Source organism: Thermobia domestica, chromosome 17 (genome assembly GCF_964235325.1).
Source record: "Thermobia domestica chromosome 17, izTheDome1.hap1.1, whole genome shotgun sequence".
Classification (NCBI taxonomy): Eukaryota; Metazoa; Arthropoda; class Insecta; order Zygentoma; family Lepismatidae; genus Thermobia; species Thermobia domestica.
This window is the reverse complement of record NC_137470.1, coordinates 71,502,595-71,518,904: the sequence shown is the minus strand read 5'-3', so window position 1 is coordinate 71,518,904 and position 16,310 is coordinate 71,502,595. Positions and strand designations below refer to the sequence as shown.

The 16,310-nt window shown below is 37.4% G+C and overlaps 1 protein-coding gene across 1 annotated transcript; it reads left to right on the top strand.

Moving 5' to 3' along the window:
• Nucleotides 1-271: 271 nt before the first annotated feature.
• Nucleotides 272-11,166, top strand: LOC145674542 (uncharacterized). The gene is made up of 3 exons (XM_081744709.1): nt 272-695; nt 3,252-3,634; nt 10,833-11,166. Exons 2-3 carry the CDS (start codon nt 3,365-3,367, stop codon nt 10,935-10,937), a joined length of 375 nt encoding a protein of 124 aa, XP_081600835.1. The 5' UTR covers nt 272-695; nt 3,252-3,364; the 3' UTR covers nt 10,938-11,166.
• The last annotated feature ends 5,144 nt before the right edge of the window (nt 11,167-16,310 follow it).

Genomic DNA, 16,310 nt, shown 5'->3' with positions numbered 1-16,310 from the left:
AGACTTCATGACTTGTTAATAATTAAGAAAATAATGCAATTATGTGTATCGTGTTTTCTCTTTTTAGAAAAGAGAATGTAACGTATGGGTAAATTGAGAGTTAAAATTTGTTTGTATTGGAATAGTTGCTACGTCAGCTTTTCGTTTGGAGGAAAGAAAGAGATGTACAGCTGCCTGGTGTATAGGTATGACGTCAGCTATCAATTTCGAGACAGGCTAACCTTCGCGGCTGCTTGTCTGGGTGGAAGGAGTTAGTTGTGATTAAGTTCTTATAGGGAAGAGTATTTTGCCTGGACTTGACTGCATTCGCGATTCGATTAAGTCTAATTGGTTTTAATTTAAATGGACTTAGTATCGAAAAGATTTTTAGTAGTGCTTGGCGATTAACGAAAATGGACAATGAAGTTGAGTTAAAAGAAAAATTCTATTCGTGATTTGAAATAGAAGTGATATTGAGAACTCAGTTTTTGTCTGAGTATTGTTTCTTCGTTGGATTTAATATCACGGAGTTAAATACAAAATTTCTGCTGTTTCTGGGATTGTGCTGATTATTGGCTTTCTCAGCTAAATTGATAGGAAAAGGATTTGGACTTTCAGTCTCCAGTTTGTGTCAAAGCTGTTTCCGAGTGTGTTTAATGTAGTCGTAGAAGGAAAGAACGAGCCCATCTACTAGAAGCCTGGCAGCAATTAGTATGGTAAGTAAACGTAGATAAGACTTGTAGAACCTTCTTGTCTGCGTTAAGTAAATGTTGTCTGGTTGTGTAATTGTTTTCCATTCGATTGATTCTTTTTTGATTGAACATTCTGATTTCGTTAGAAAGCGGAAAGTTAGAGATTCAAATATGCTCGTGGTACAATAATTTCAGATTAGAAGAAAACACATAGTTGGTTGATAGCATTTCTAAAAGGTTAAAAAAATAAAAGAACATGAGTGACAATTTTTAAACCTTTGGTACCCATTTCGAATAAGTTGCCCTCCATATTCTGTTTGCTTTCTGTAGCTTATTAAGATTATAGATTCTTTATCTAAATCAAATTCGTAGACGGAATAGGAATGGAAGCGTAACAAATTAGGAACGTATTCACAACTGCACCTCAAAATTCAACACTTAATCTATGTTGTCTCCATTCACAATAATTATCGCTACTCAATATTTTTCGGGATGTTCTTTTGGTTTTGTATAGTAATATTTTGATGGTCAGAAATAAATTGGGATTTTTATTTATTTTGCATTATCTCCTAGATTCCCGTTGTTATTCGATGAATAATCTAGAATTGGGTTAATATTGATTTGTGTTCGAATGGTTTCAAATCTAGATGGGTTGCAATGATTCGTGATTACTGTTCGAGTTACGTCACTGTTCGTAGCTCTTAGGTCAAGGATTAAAACGCGGTAGAAATAACATTCTCTATTTGCACACACAAATGGGAGACGTAAGACATGTGCCCCTCTGCTTCCTCTAAATGACGATATGAAAAATTTCCGAGGACGTCAGATGGAACACATTTTACAAGTTTTATCCTATTTTGACAACTTTCGAGAATTACGCTCCCCGCCCCTTTTGTGTGAATACATAGAAAATGTTATTTTTTGGCGTTTTAATGGTACTCCGAAGAGGTAACAATGCTGCTGGTTTCTTTCCAATCTCTAAATTCCTTCTAGTCTTGTTCAAAGGGCCAAACCATAGGTTTTTATAGATAATATGTCACCTCTGTTCCCTCTTAATAGGAAAAGAAAAAATAACATTTTGTTTTCAGAACGTCAAATGGAATAAATTTTACACCTTTTATCCTTTAGACAATTTTTGACTGTAATGCTCCCGTCTCCTCTTTCTGTGTGCAAATAGAATATGTTGTTTTTCCGCGTTTTAATGGAAGGACGAAGAGCTACGAATTCTGCAAGTTTCATTTCAATCGATCAACTTCTAGGCTAGACCCAAGAGCCGAACACTTACCGGAAAATGTTATACTTTTCTTTGTATTCAGTGCTTAATATATTTTTGTTAAATAAAGAGCTTCATTGTTCAAATGTTTACAGCAAGTTAGTTGAAAGTTAAGGTTGTATACCTAAGCTGCTAACAACACTGGCAGTACTTGATTGAAGTTGATAATGGTGTGTGCTTGCTTCTTTTTTTAATTCATGAAGTATGTCCCTTGACTCGGGTGACATTATTATTATTCTGTTTTTCATTAGCTGAGCGCAAAAAAAAAAAAAAAAAGAAAAGGTAGGGGTTTTCAGAGAGGATCTTTTCTAAGATTGGATGGTCACAAGGGAACCCACACTCGACTCGGGAGAGGGAAGAATGATTTGAGTTTGTTATTGAATGATTACATTGCCGTTGTGGTTCCTCAGCATTCTTTAAATACGCTTTGGATATGGTTGTCTTTTTGGGGGTCAAAACATTGTAATTGTAGCCACATTTTTTTAGGTTCAAGTTACTTCTTTTCATGATTAACCAATAACACATGATAGTGACTTAATTTCTTTGAACCACGTTTGACCATTTAATGAAATGTGTTCATTTCATTAATTTTTCTATCACACACTTCCTATGACTGGAGTGACCTTATTATGTTTTCATAGTTGTGCTATAATTGGTCATTTAGGATAAAGTTCCATAGTGGTACCTCAAATCCTGACTCAATTTTTGCGCTATTTTTCACTGTTGCTCCTCAGCACCATAAACTTTACAAGAAAAATTACTCTCTCCAAAAAGTTTGAATCCTAAATATCAAAAATCAGGTAGTTGCGATTACTTTTCAGAATACTGTTTTCAATTGTTTGCGGCATTTTACATACACATGTAAACAGAGAATGTAACAAAACGATTTTTTAAATTTAAAGAACTAAGTACATGGTTTCTACGAAACATATAGCTGCAAATGTTACATCAACTAAGCTATAATGCAAATTGTATGTCAACCACTGGAAGCAATACTTATATTCTCATTCTATGTGCTTTTGGTCCATTTTTGCTGGGTACAATTAGTTTCTTTGTATTTTGCCCAACTTTGCCAGAATTTTCTTTCTCGAAAAATGTACGCTGAAACTTATAAATGAAAGAAATACAGTCCCACTTCTCATAGCTCTTTACACGATTGTAGGTGGTTGTATTTTTCCCCATGTCCTCTTTTTAAAATTTTAATTTAAGTTTTTTGGAAGTTTCCCCTTTGTAAGTGGGCATGCTATACGACCCTAATACAACCTAATATTTGGCAAGCTCAAATTTTTCCCTTTCACCTCTTCCAGTTCGAAAACCCAGAGTCAGCACCAGGAAATTCAGAACCAAGTGTCTTTCTTCTCCGGCACGATCTGCTCCTGGCTTCTCACCGGTGACATCTTTAAGCAGTTATACGTCCAGAATGACAGTCAAGGACAAGGTATATGGAATGGAAAATCAGAAGGCATACTCCAATTTTGCAACAAAAGCTGATATTGAAAACGTACAAAAGAATATAGATGCCCTGAAGACATTGGTGGTCAAGTCTTACACCATTCAACTTGCACATGAGGAGAGGAAGCTGCACAGGGAGAGATTGCCCGCTTCTCTTTCACATCTGCCTGTGAATGACTTGAAAGATCTCAAATACTTGGACTCCTTTTGTGCAGACGAAACCTCGAGAAAGATATTGGTGAGTATATTCACCTGTTTGTTACTTATAAGGTAAATTTGGGGGAATATGGGCATCGGGGAATATGGGCGGAAATAAGGTTTCCTCCGCGTTGCACAGCAAGTACAAGACGAAATTTCTTGTTGTGTGGGTTGGAAGCTCTGTTGGAGTCTTGGTTGCGACTGTAAGTTGTGTTAATCATCGAAGCAGAAATTTTAGAGAATATTAATGGTTTGAAGGTAAGTGACGTACAATTTTCTTGCCTCATAAATTGTATGTTGTTATTCTGCACCTATAGAACAAAAGATATTGTCCGAATATATAAAACAATTACGATAAATTGGTTACTCAAGTGTAGAGCCCAACCTGTTTCCATTTGTTCGCAAGGCACGGTGCGTGCTGCAGAATCGTGTACGAACAGTGCTGCGAACCTAAATAAAATATAGCAAGATGGGGTAATATGATTTTAGTCATTCGGGGAAATATGGGTACATGGATTTACGCGGGGAATATGGGCAAGAGATAAAACGTCTTGTGAAAGCGACACAGGATACGTTTCAAATGCAAGGGCTCGATAGATTGAACAGTGGGTAAACTTCGGATTATGAATCCTGTCCCGTCCCGTGAAAATAGTAAATAAAAAACAGAGCAAACTGATTCAAATTTGGGAAATTTCCTGTTATACAGTAAAACAAATGTAACACTTCACGTAATTTTTTAAATTTTAATGTTTACGCCGACTTAAACGTTTTTTCGACTTCCTATTTACTACTTTTTAGGGTGGCAAAATATATTATTTTCATATTTTAAAGAAAACTGATTTTATGATTTTTAGCTTTGCAATTTTATTGAAATTATTTCACTCGTCATAGTTCAGGGGAAGGTGGGTCAGGAAGAGGGGAAGGACTGATGACGGAAAGACAGACAATATAAAATAGTTATAAGTAAATAGAAATGAGGCGCCTAGTATCAAAATCCGCCACACCCATCTCGCTTAGTTTCGAGTCATCTCGCAAAACGTGCAGTGAAGCTCCTTATACACGCGTACAAAGTCCCATATTTGAATTACTTTGTTGGTGTGAAATATTAAGCTTTTAAGCTTTTAATTCTGTTTCCACGGGATTCCTCTTGATCAAACATATAGCAAGCGATATATAACTCAATTTCGGTTTAAAAAAATAGATTTGGTTGCTTTTGATACTAGGCGCCTCAAATGTGTATGTAACAAAAATATTTTGTTTGCAAAGTGCTTGTTTGTTTGTTTTTTCAGATGCCACGTCACTACATGAGAACATTTAAAAGACAAACACGGGAAGTGGAGCTCTTGGAGAGAGCAATTGCAGCTGTACGAAATGGAGACTGTTCCTTACAACAAGCAGCAGATACATATTCCGTGCCTAGAAAAACACTAAGAAGATACATTGCCCAAGATACGTACGACAATATTGTGAATTCAAAATTAGGACGAACGCCTGAATTAGGGGAACATGCGGAAATGGCACTAGCCGCACATTTGAAAGAACTTTCCAAGTGTGGGTTTTCTTTAACTAGAACCAAGTGAGATCTTTGGCGTTTCAGTATATGGGATCATTGAATGTATACCATCACTTCAACCAAGGAACGAAAAAACCTGGGTGGGATTGGCTATCGGCATTTTTGCAAAGACATTCTGATCTTGCAATTCGGAAGAAAGAGACACTTTCCATTCGCAGCGCTGCGGGATTAACAGAGGAAATTTTTCAACAGTTCTAGGAACTTTCATAAGGAAAACTCAAGGAACTTAATTTGCTTAATGGTTTGGGTACAAAACCTCGCGGCCAGAACCTCGCGGCGACAACCTCGCCTCCCAAAACCTCGCGGCCCAAAATCTCGCCAGGCCGAAATCTCGCCTGGCCAAAACCTCGCCGCCCAAAACCTCGCGGGACAAAATCTCGCCGGGCAAAAACCCCGCCTGGCCAAAACCTCGCCGCCCAAAACGTCGCGGGCCAAAACCTCGTAGGGCCAAAACCTCGCCACCCAAAATCTCGCGGGCCAAAATCTCGCCGGGCCAAAACCTCGCGCCCCAAAATATCGCCATACCCAAAATCTCGCCTGACCAAAATGTAAATGTTCCAAAGGATGATAAGGATGACGGTATAAAAGACGCTGTTTCAGAAGAAGTATCACGGGTATTTGACCAAGTCCCGCAATACCATATGAAAATTCTATTTCTGTATTAGAGGATTTCAATGTGAAGGTAGGGCGACAGGATGTTTTTAAACTGGTTATAGGGAAAGAAAGTCTGCATAAGGAAAATAATGACAACTAACGAGGTTAGTTTCGTGAAGTTTGGAACATCCAAAAACTTAAAATTTTAACAAAAATCTAATAATATTTATGAAAATATGAAATAATATATGTGTTTTTACGACGTCCCTTGATTATGTCCTATAGGTTAAAGGAGACGTAGATGACCAGGATGAAGGAAATGATCGAATAAAGAAAGTGGGAGGAAACGGGAATAAGCCGAGAAAGCCCACGCACACGATGTTTTGTACCTTCTTCTTCTTCTTCTTCTTATTATTATTATTATTATTATTATTATTATTATTATTATTATTATTTATAATGTGGAATTGCATATTAAGAAACACATTGGGTAAATTTTAAAGAAAACTTTCATTCGCGGCGAGGTTTTGGCCCGGCGAGATTTTGGGTGGCGAGGTTTTGGCCCGGCGAGATTTTGTCCCGCGAGGTTTTGGGCAGCGAGGTTTTGGCCCGGCGAGATTTTGTCCCGCGAGGTTTTGAGCGGCGAGGTTTTGGCCAGCGAGGTTTTGGCCACGCAAGGTTTTGGCCCGGCGAGATTTTGTCCCGCGAGGTTTTGGCCGGCGAGATTTTGGGCGGCGATGTTTCGGCCGCGAGATTTTGTCCGTATCCCTTGCTTAATAAACCAAATCGTATAGCAAATTGTGACGAAACGGGACTGCAACTTAACAATAAGCCAAGAAATGTTATTTCCGAAAAGGTACAAAAATATGTACCAGGTGTATCCCCTAAGAAAAGAGGAGAAAATATTACTGTAATAGGGTGTTTTACCGCCGCAGGGAATTTCTTGCCTCCTACATTTATTTTTCGTGGTAAGCGACAAAGGCCAGAACTTTTGGACATTTTACCTCCTGTCTCAAAAATATAGATGTCAGACTCAGATTACCTGAATTCAGACATATTTTTCTCCTTCATTCGTGATTTTGTTCAGTTTTTCCTGTCAGTAAACAGAATCCAGGAATGCTTATTGTAGATGGACATGAATCTCATGCAGGCAGCGTTGCTATGCTTGAATATGCGTAGGAAAATGGTCTTACTTTGCTGTGCCTTCCCCCACATACGACACACTTCCTACAGTTTACCGATCGTACGTTCTTCAAGCCGCTAAAAATGCATTTTATAAGTGTGTTTCTCAATTTGTGAATAAATATGGAGGTCGCACTTTAACACAATTCCACTTCTGTGGAATTCTTACTACTGCTTGGAACGCATGTGCCATTGCAGCTACAGCAATGAACGGTTTTAAGTCCAAAGATATCTTTCCTGTAAGAAAATTCGCCATTTCTGGACATGCATTCCTCCCACAAGCTTCAACTCCGTTAAGAGGAACAGAGGAAACTACTCCTGTTTCTGACACATGTACACAACTTGAAACACAACATAGTGGACTGCAGGTGATGCCAGAGAGTAGACCTACTACTAGTTTACATCTTCCATCAACTAGTGGTGCTTCACAGATCTCTTCAGATGTGAGAAGATCCTTAAGCCTTCAGAGACCTCAAAGAAAACGAGTACCAGCATCATCAACGCAACAAAAAGGAAAGCAGGCGATGCCAGAGATTAGACCTATTACTTGTTCACATCTTCCATCAACTAGTGGTGCTCCACAGACCTCTTCAGATGTGAGAAGCTACTCAAGTCTTCAGAGACGTCAAAGGAAACGAGTACCAGCATCATCAACACCATCTCCCAGAAAACTACTCAAGACGATCTCACCAGTTCCATCACTTCATCATAATACTCATAATACAAACAGAAGATGCACAATAGGCAGTTCCAAAGAATTGACAGCAGACGAAAATCTTCTGATGCTGAAAAAGAGAAAGAAGTCTACAATGACAAAGAAAAGTAAGACGACGGCGAAGTCAAAGTTTCTGATAATAACACTGACTCTCAATGTTCAGTGTGCCAAGGGTGGTTCCATGATGATCACAATGGAGAAGAGTGGGTCAAGTGTACACGATGTTTGATGTGGTATCATTTTGCATGTGTTCATTTTAAAACCAAGAAGTTTATTTGTCCTCAGTGTCTTTAGATTTTTTAATTTCACCAGTTTCATGTAATATTTTTCATTTATAAGTTCCTTTTTCGTAATATTGAGTTCATAATATTGTCTATAAGAATACGTTTGTCAGTAATATCTGTTCTAAAGCTTATTATTGTAGAATTTATGTGTACTGTGAGACGGTTAGTTAATGCATTTGTATTGCTCATATTCCCCGCACTCTGACCCATATTACCCTTAATTTTGGTGTAATATGGGTAATTCACATGTGCCGCAATTATGCGTGTAGTACTAAACAGTAAGCGTAATGTACTAATGTTTGCTAATATTTCTATGGCGTAATATACAAACTTTGTTATTACCGAATGTTGATTCAATTCTTTAATAAGTTACTATAATACAGAGCTTTATTTCAGAAACTGCCCATATTCCCCCTATTTACCTTATTTCAAGTGAACTTCTAAAGAATACTCTTGTGAATAACGTTATTTTAGATGATCCATTACCTGATAATGTGTATGTCAAACGTCCCGTAATGTTGTTAACCTTTTCACGATCTGAATTGCAGTTCGGAATGAGCCATAAATTTGAATGTAGTATTCTGCGTTTTACTGATATTCCCGAATTACATGCAAGCAATGACAACTTCTACTCGAAAATGAATTGTATTTGCTATTTAATGTCAAAATCTCAACTATATCAGCTAATTAAAGAAAAAGTAAACAAGTTGTTTTTTACAATTTTCACCTTATGCTGACGCTTCTCAGTTGGGCGGAAGTTTTAATTGTATTTAAAAGTAATGTATGATCACTATTAAAACTTAAAGTATCAATTTGCTCTTAGTGGCGGAAATAAAAAACATTAACTTTTTTTTAGTTTGTACTCCAATGCTATAAATCCATTTTTACATTACCTTCTACTTCTGCTGATGGCATTAGATGAATTTTAATATATATCTATCCCCTTGAAAGTGTAATCACTATAACCCTTTTAGGATTTTTGGTAACTTTTGTTACCATGGCTTAGTATCGTCTTAGACCGCTTATGTAGGTTCTATGAAAGGCATTTAAGCCCGTCTTTTTTATATTGGTGAAGTCAAGGATGGACCAAAGAACATCCCAGATGCGTTTGGGAACTGAATGGTCAACTTTGCAGCGCCAAGTGGGGGCGGGATCGCGTGACTTTGTTTCTTAAGGCAAATATCAAATATTTTTCACGACTTTAGTTTTCAAGATATCGGATAGAAACTTTGCCTACTGTGTATATCTTTGGATATTTATCAATTGTCTTGAGATCCCTACGTACTGTATTTCCTGTCGTTACACTAATTTTTTCGACCTTTCATTTCACCTGTACTGTCTCTTTCTTTCACACGTTTGGATCACAATACAGTTATACATTAGCTGTACTTCCATATTTTTAATATCTCTAGCTATCGTAAACATACATTTAACATAAATTCAGTTTGCTTATTTTTGGAAGTGTTATTTTACGATAGCGATAGTGTTTTGAGGTGCAGTTATAATTAACGTAAATAAGTTCCTCTCTTCATCACTGAACGCAAGATTGTTAGAACTTTAAAACTATATAATTTTGTGTCGAAATATTGTGATATATTTTTTGATACTGAACCACATTAAAAAAAAAAAGCAATTATGTATGAATTTGGAGCTTTCTGGGTTAATGTTTTGCAATAGATTTTGGTTTTTCCTTTTAATGTGTACACTCGAAAGGATAACAACACTAATTCAGACACTATTGGTATGTTCTTTTATATGCAATAGTATTGAGAATATTTTTTTAATATTCCTCGCCAAGGGAACTTTGTGGTGAAAAAATACCATGTGCGTGGGTTTTCTTGGGGTTCTCCCGTTTCCTCACACTTTCTTCATTCCACCATTTCATTCATCTCTCATCATTACCGTCTCTTTTAGCCTAACCGGCATAACCGTGGGACGTAAAACTCAAAAATTTCATTTCATTTCTTTTATATTGTAAAATAATGAATTGAAATTAATATTTGTAATGTATATGTACAAGTTGCAGGAAAGTGTTTATACTTACATTTATTTTTTGTCTGTTGTATTTTTACTTTATATTTTTATTCCTTTTTATCTTTTCTTGTTTTGTCTTTGCAGCTTACTTATTTTACTTTCTTGTCTATTTTTTTTATAGAATAATGGTATTATATTAAAAATATTATGTTAATAAGGCAATTGTAGGATTGTACTCCTGTATGCCTTTTACAAATAAATAAATAAATAAATAAATAAATAAAAAAAAAAGTGGTAGAGCGTTCACCTTTGGTACATGAGGTTCCTGGTTTGATCCCAGCTCGCATCAAGTGAATTTTGTGGTGGACAAACACCGTGTGCGTGGCTTTTCTCGGGGTTCTCCCGTTTCCTCCCCCGTTCTTCATTCCATCGTTTATTCATTTCTCATTATCACTATCACTGTCTCCTTTAGAATACACAAAATAACGTGGGCGTAAAACTGAAAGATGTAATTTCATTTCATTTTTGTTTCTCCATTTACTTTAATAATTTATGTATGCATTTGATTTATTCTTCTATATATACTTGCAAACGATCAATTATTTCTTTTAGACTCTTTGGTCCCTAAGTTCTTCACTAAATGTCCTTCATTCGTAATTTCGCTGACAATAACACATTGAATGGAGTGGCAGAGACGGATTTTAAAGGATAGGATTTTCCTATTTCCCTGGTATTTCAGTCTTTTTCATTCATATGTGAATTTATTACCAGTATGCATACTTTTCACGTTTCTAACCTGAGGCATGTCAATGTATGTAGGTATGAGTGTCTCAGTATTTATTTCTTCGTGCAGGTACTTTCTCTTTTATGTGACACGTAGACAGGTAACTAATTAAACTGTTCTTTTTGCTTGCAGCTGCCACTCTTGCCAGGTTATCGTTTAATTCGACAGCCTCTGCTTCAGGAGATGACACTCAGGGAGATTTTTCATATCCATAGATCAACAGGAGCGGAAGAATGAAGTGGACGGTGAAGAAGGAGCACATGGAGGTAGTGAAGAAACTTCGTACAAAATGTCACGGATATATATAGAACAGTTTTCGTGATATTTCTTCGTAAAACTGAGTTTCTTTTTACTTAAAGAACATTAAACAAGTCAACTGTTTACAGAAGTTACACCTATGATTTCAGTGACAAGAAAACACAGCAACAAAGGTTTTTATTTATTTTGGTAAAAATAATCTTTTTATATTGCGTTTTTTAAATATTATTTTCATCCCTAATAGCATGTCGGTTTGAAGCAAGTCTTTCACTATATTTGATTTTAACTTTCTAGACTTTCCGTGCAGTGTACACCTGCTGCAGGCTTTTTGAAAGAGTTGCCCGCAAATGTCGTAATTTGATTTTCACTTGCTAGATTTTACTTGCCTCGGAGACTTGCTGCAACTTTGTAGCAAGTGTGTCAGTTCTAGTTTCTACCAACAGGTGGCACAAAAGTCTATTCTTATAAATCTCCCCGCCAGGCCGCCATTTGTAGTAGGTGTGAAGTGTGTGAAGCATTAAAAGAAATTGATAATTAAGTTAATTTAGTAAGTATCCAGTATGTAGAGATAATTTATATTTTAAACGTGTATTGCTTGACAAGTTGTTAAGAAAAATATATGTGTGTATGTTCGTATACAGTAAATGTTCGGTTTGTAAAAGGCATACAAAATTAATCAATTTCTACAGCAGAATATGTCTTTATATGCGTAAAAAAGAAAATACATCTCAATTATCTGACATGAATCGTAATTCCTACTGTCTATTTTCAGTTGTTACTACGAAGTGTACAATCAGACAAAAAAAAATGTCAAAATAACTTACACATCACTGGTCCATTTCTACCATTATTCGATATCACTGTGTATTGGTTAATAAAACCAATGTAAAAATATGTTCTGTAACATTGGCCACAATGTGGCTTGTGTATTTAATATGTACTCGAACTCATGTTTAAAAACTGGGCTACTGTAAGTGAAGATTTGCTGTGAAGTTTACTTGCATTATACCCTTGTGTGCATTCATAGTTAATTGAATACTTATGTAATTGTAGCTTTTTGATCCCGATTTCCACTCCATTAAAAAAGAGAATGGGGGATTGATACCAATGGTAATTGCAAATAATGGCTTAACTTTAATTAGTTCCCTCCATTATCAAACCTAGAAAAAAAATCGAAATACTTAATTCACAGAGTACTTCCGACTTTGCAGATTACCTTTTCGATGTATCCTTGCACTATCAAACCTACGAAAAAGTTCAATAGCCAACTTAATTAACACAGTATTGGGGAGCGAACGAAGGTGGGTTAGTAGCCCCTCAGAGCTCGTTGTGTTCTCGAAATTCATTACAGTAGTAGTGGTAGTAACAGTAGTAGTAGCAGTAGTACGAACTCGAAATTCCCATTCCTTACCTCATTTCTCCTGTAAATTTTGAAATTTCTTGCCAAAACTGAGGGGAATAACTAAAGTTAATCCAAAATAATGGATAAGTCTAGGAACGACCCTCCAGTTTCACTGTGCAAAAAGTGACGTAAATGTAGGAACCGCCTGCCCGGAACACCGACATATATTGCCACAAAAGTGCCGAAGCCTCCCTCTCCATCCTGCTTGCTCTGGGACGAGGAGCAAGGTTCTAGAACACTACTCTTCATTGAGTTGTAATAAAGGTAGAAGCAACATGCCCTGCGGGGCTTCAAATCGCTTTCACTTGCTGTCGCTCGCTCGGCAATAGTGTGTGTGGGTTAAGTATTGATTTGTTGTACAGAAAACACCTAATGTGGCTATATTAACCTACAGTACGTGAGGGGACCAGTGTTCTAGAATCTTCCCCAAACTAAGCTAACTGAAGTCCATAATGTGTTTGGGGACCACGAATCCGCTTCCAAATTACCCGAGGGCAAACAAAGGTACAAGATAATCCAGTCACCATAGGAAACGAGGAAAGAGGGTATGTGTTAGTTTTAGTCAAAGTCTTGAGAAAATTACCGTGTGAAATGGAGAATTTGTCGTTTGTATGCTTGATAATACGTGAAGTTGTATTTATTTCATAAGTGATGATGGAATTACTTAGCGGAATGTTACAGCACCGTTGGATTGTGGGAAGTTCCCGAGCGGTATGTGCTAATATTTAAGAACGACAGCGTGTTTGTTAAATCGAACACATGTTGAACGAGGTCCAGCAAGGTGAATTATTTGTATTTTCCAAAGTACAGGATAAATAACCCTAGTGAGTTTTTTTCGAATCAACTTCCGCAACGTTATACGAGAATCGGTACTATTGAACTATAGCATTTCTGTCAATACTAGTGTGGACAGCTATTTTTTTTTTTTTTTTTTTTTTTTTAAGGAAAACGGAATAGTAGAATGCATTATCTGCTATTAATCGATTTGTTACTTTCATTCTTGTTAAAGTTCGTTTCGTTGGTGATGTATGGATAGTGTGTCTGCCTCCCAAGCATCGTTCGGTAGGTTGAGTGTGGGCACCAAGCTTGCCCCGGGCAGCCGTCTTGACTGAAGTTTCCCTAGTTCCTCAGCGCCACCAGGCGAATGCCAAAATAGTACCTTTTGTAAGACCATGGCTGCTGCCTTTCAACATCCTTGGCCTTCCCCTTTCCCTACGGATTGAATGCCTAAAGGACTAGAGAAATTTTATTCGATTTATTATTACTATCTCCATTATTTATATATTGGGACCAGAAGGGATGTGGGGAAAAATTATCGGAGCTGATCTTTGATTTATAATCTTTAGTTGGGCAGAATGACTGTTTGATATGTCTTTAAGTTCCCAGGTGTGGCAAAACCAAGATACCAACTAAAATCTAATATGGCCGTCACTCTGTCACTCAGGTTTAGCGTTTCCTTCTGTAACTTGGAGATTTAAAGCACATACAGTGGCTAAATCTCAACAAAATACATTACGTACAGGGTGGCGCACGAAATGATCAACCAGTTGATTTTTTTTTCTTTTTATCGTTTCAGGGGAACGAGAAATCGCAATGTACACTTTTACAGCAGTAGCAGTACAGTTTCGAGAAACAGTTGAAGAAGAAATTGACACCTAACTCACCCTGCCGCCGCTAGAGAGCTAGTTTTCAAGATGGCTGACAAGAGCAGACTGACCACAGAGCAGCTCTCAACAATCGTGCTTTTGTTCCATGAATCAAAAAGGGTTATTGTTGCTCAAAGACGGTTTCGAGAGAGGTTTAATATCCGATGGGCTCCCTCCAACAAAACCATCCACAGACTGTATGAAAACTTTCAGAGGGAAGGAACAATATTGGAGCCGAAGCGTCCTCGACAGAAGCCTGTGTGTTCGCCTCAGAATATTGAAACTGTTAGAGTTGCAATGCAGGGGAGTCCCGGGAAGTCGACAAGAAAGGCAGCAGTGCAACTTGGCATATCAAGACGTTCGGTTCAACGAATTTTGAAGAGTGACCTCCATTTTTATCCATACAAGATGACCGTTTTGCAACGACTCACAAATGATCACACTGCAGCAGAGATTAGTGTTCACGCAATGGGCAGAGGGTAAACAACGAATCCTTCACAACGTTTGGTCTGCTGACGAGGCGCATTTCTATTTGGACGGAGTGGTCAACAAACAAAATGTGCATTTTTGGGCCAATGAAAATCCACGGTTGATTCATGAAAAACAACATCATGCAGATACTTAAGAGGAATCGAAACGACGAAATGCCTCTAAGTGGTATGTCGTGCTACGTTACAGACAGGGAGAAGATACAGCTTATGTCTGAATTACCTTTTAATATTTTCCTAAGTGGTGAAGAACAAGTTGAAGAATTTTCAAATTCATATGACTTACAGGATTTAGAGAAGTGGAGACAACTACAAAGGGCTGACACGCTACTTGGTAAATTGATAGATTATAAATGCGGGGAGAAAAGAAAATTTTCCAGACGACTCAAACAGACCTTGAGACAGCTCGATAGAGTTGCTTTCTTTAGTGAAGAGAATATTTTGATAAGGACATTCAAAATTAAGGGGGAAGAAAGAGATGTAATGTGGGTACGGGAGAGATTGCGGGCCACAGTTTGCAAGGCAGCATACATTGAGGAGTCAGGGCATCCATCCTTTAACGAGACTTTGGATAGAATCCGGAACCGTTTTTCCTGGAAAGAAATGAAGAAGACTGTCAAGGATTTCACGAAAGCTTGCGTTCCGTATAGAATTTTTAAAGAAAATATCAACACGAAGTACAGATATATGGAGAGTACTTTAGTAACTGCCCCCGGTGAAGTCCTGTATGCGGAGAATTTAGGCCCAGTTACCAAAACAAAAGTGGGAGGGTATCGGTATTGTTTAGTCTTGGTAGATGCTTTCACAAGGCTAGTGAAACTTTTCCCTCTTCGAAAAATTACAGAGAAGACTAAGGTTGAATGGATTTTGTCTTTTTTCTCTGAATTTGGGACCTATAAAAAATCGTAACAGATAATCAGAGTATTTTTAACAGTGAAATTTGGAAAATTGCCATGGAGAGTATAGGTACTAGATACAGCTTTATCAGTTCGTATAGGGCGCGTGCTAACAAGGCTGAAAAGGCAATAAAGGATGTTAAGTGTCTTTTAGGCATATATAATGCAAAGCACGATATCTGGAACCAGGATTTAAAATTAATTGAATTCTCACTGAATTCAAGGAAATGTTCAAGCACTGGGTACTCTGCTTTTTATTTACATTTTGGCAGGAATCTTTGACATCCTTGGTTAGATATAGAAACCAAGAAAGAAAAGGAAACAAATTTGAGTGTCGATCACCTGAAATATGTGGCCGAGTTGAGGAACCGGTTGGAGAAGGCATACCAACGTGCAAACAAAATTCAGGAGGAAAAGCATACAGCCTATGGGAAAATGTACAATAAGGGTAGACGCCCAAGCCCTTTTAAAATAGGACAAGATATATGGCTGAGGGTCATTAGAATTTCCTTTCCTACACATAATATTAGTGCTTCTTTATCGAATCGATACACTGGGCCGTGGAGCATAGAGAGCCAGGTAACCACCAACACATTTTTGGTGAGAAACAAGTGGTCAGGAAGAATAGTAAAGAGCAACGCAGATATGTTGAAATCTGTTTTTAAAGCACCCAACTTTGTTAGACATATCATCGCATTACAAGCCGAGTACGCAAAGGAAATCAGTCCAAACGAGATAAAGAAAAAAATGATGGGGGGGGAGAGTAAAGCTACCCACCGACCCTGTAGTTTGATTTTTTTCCTTTTTCTTTTCTCACCCTTTATGTTTAGATTTTGCAAACAACTATTCTCCTTAGAGATGTTTTTATTTCTAGCTAGTTCTAGTTTTATTCTCTTCGAGATCAGTTCACGACACTAGAC

Coding starts and splice junctions, on each gene's coding strand:
- LOC145674542 (XM_081744709.1), top strand. CDS start 3,365: ATGACAGTCAAGGACAAGGTATATGGAATGGAAAATCAGAAGGCATAC. Junction 3,635..10,832: donor AAACCTCGAGAAAGATATTG/GTGAGTATATTC, acceptor TTTTGCTTGCAG/CTGCCACTCTTGCCAGGTTA.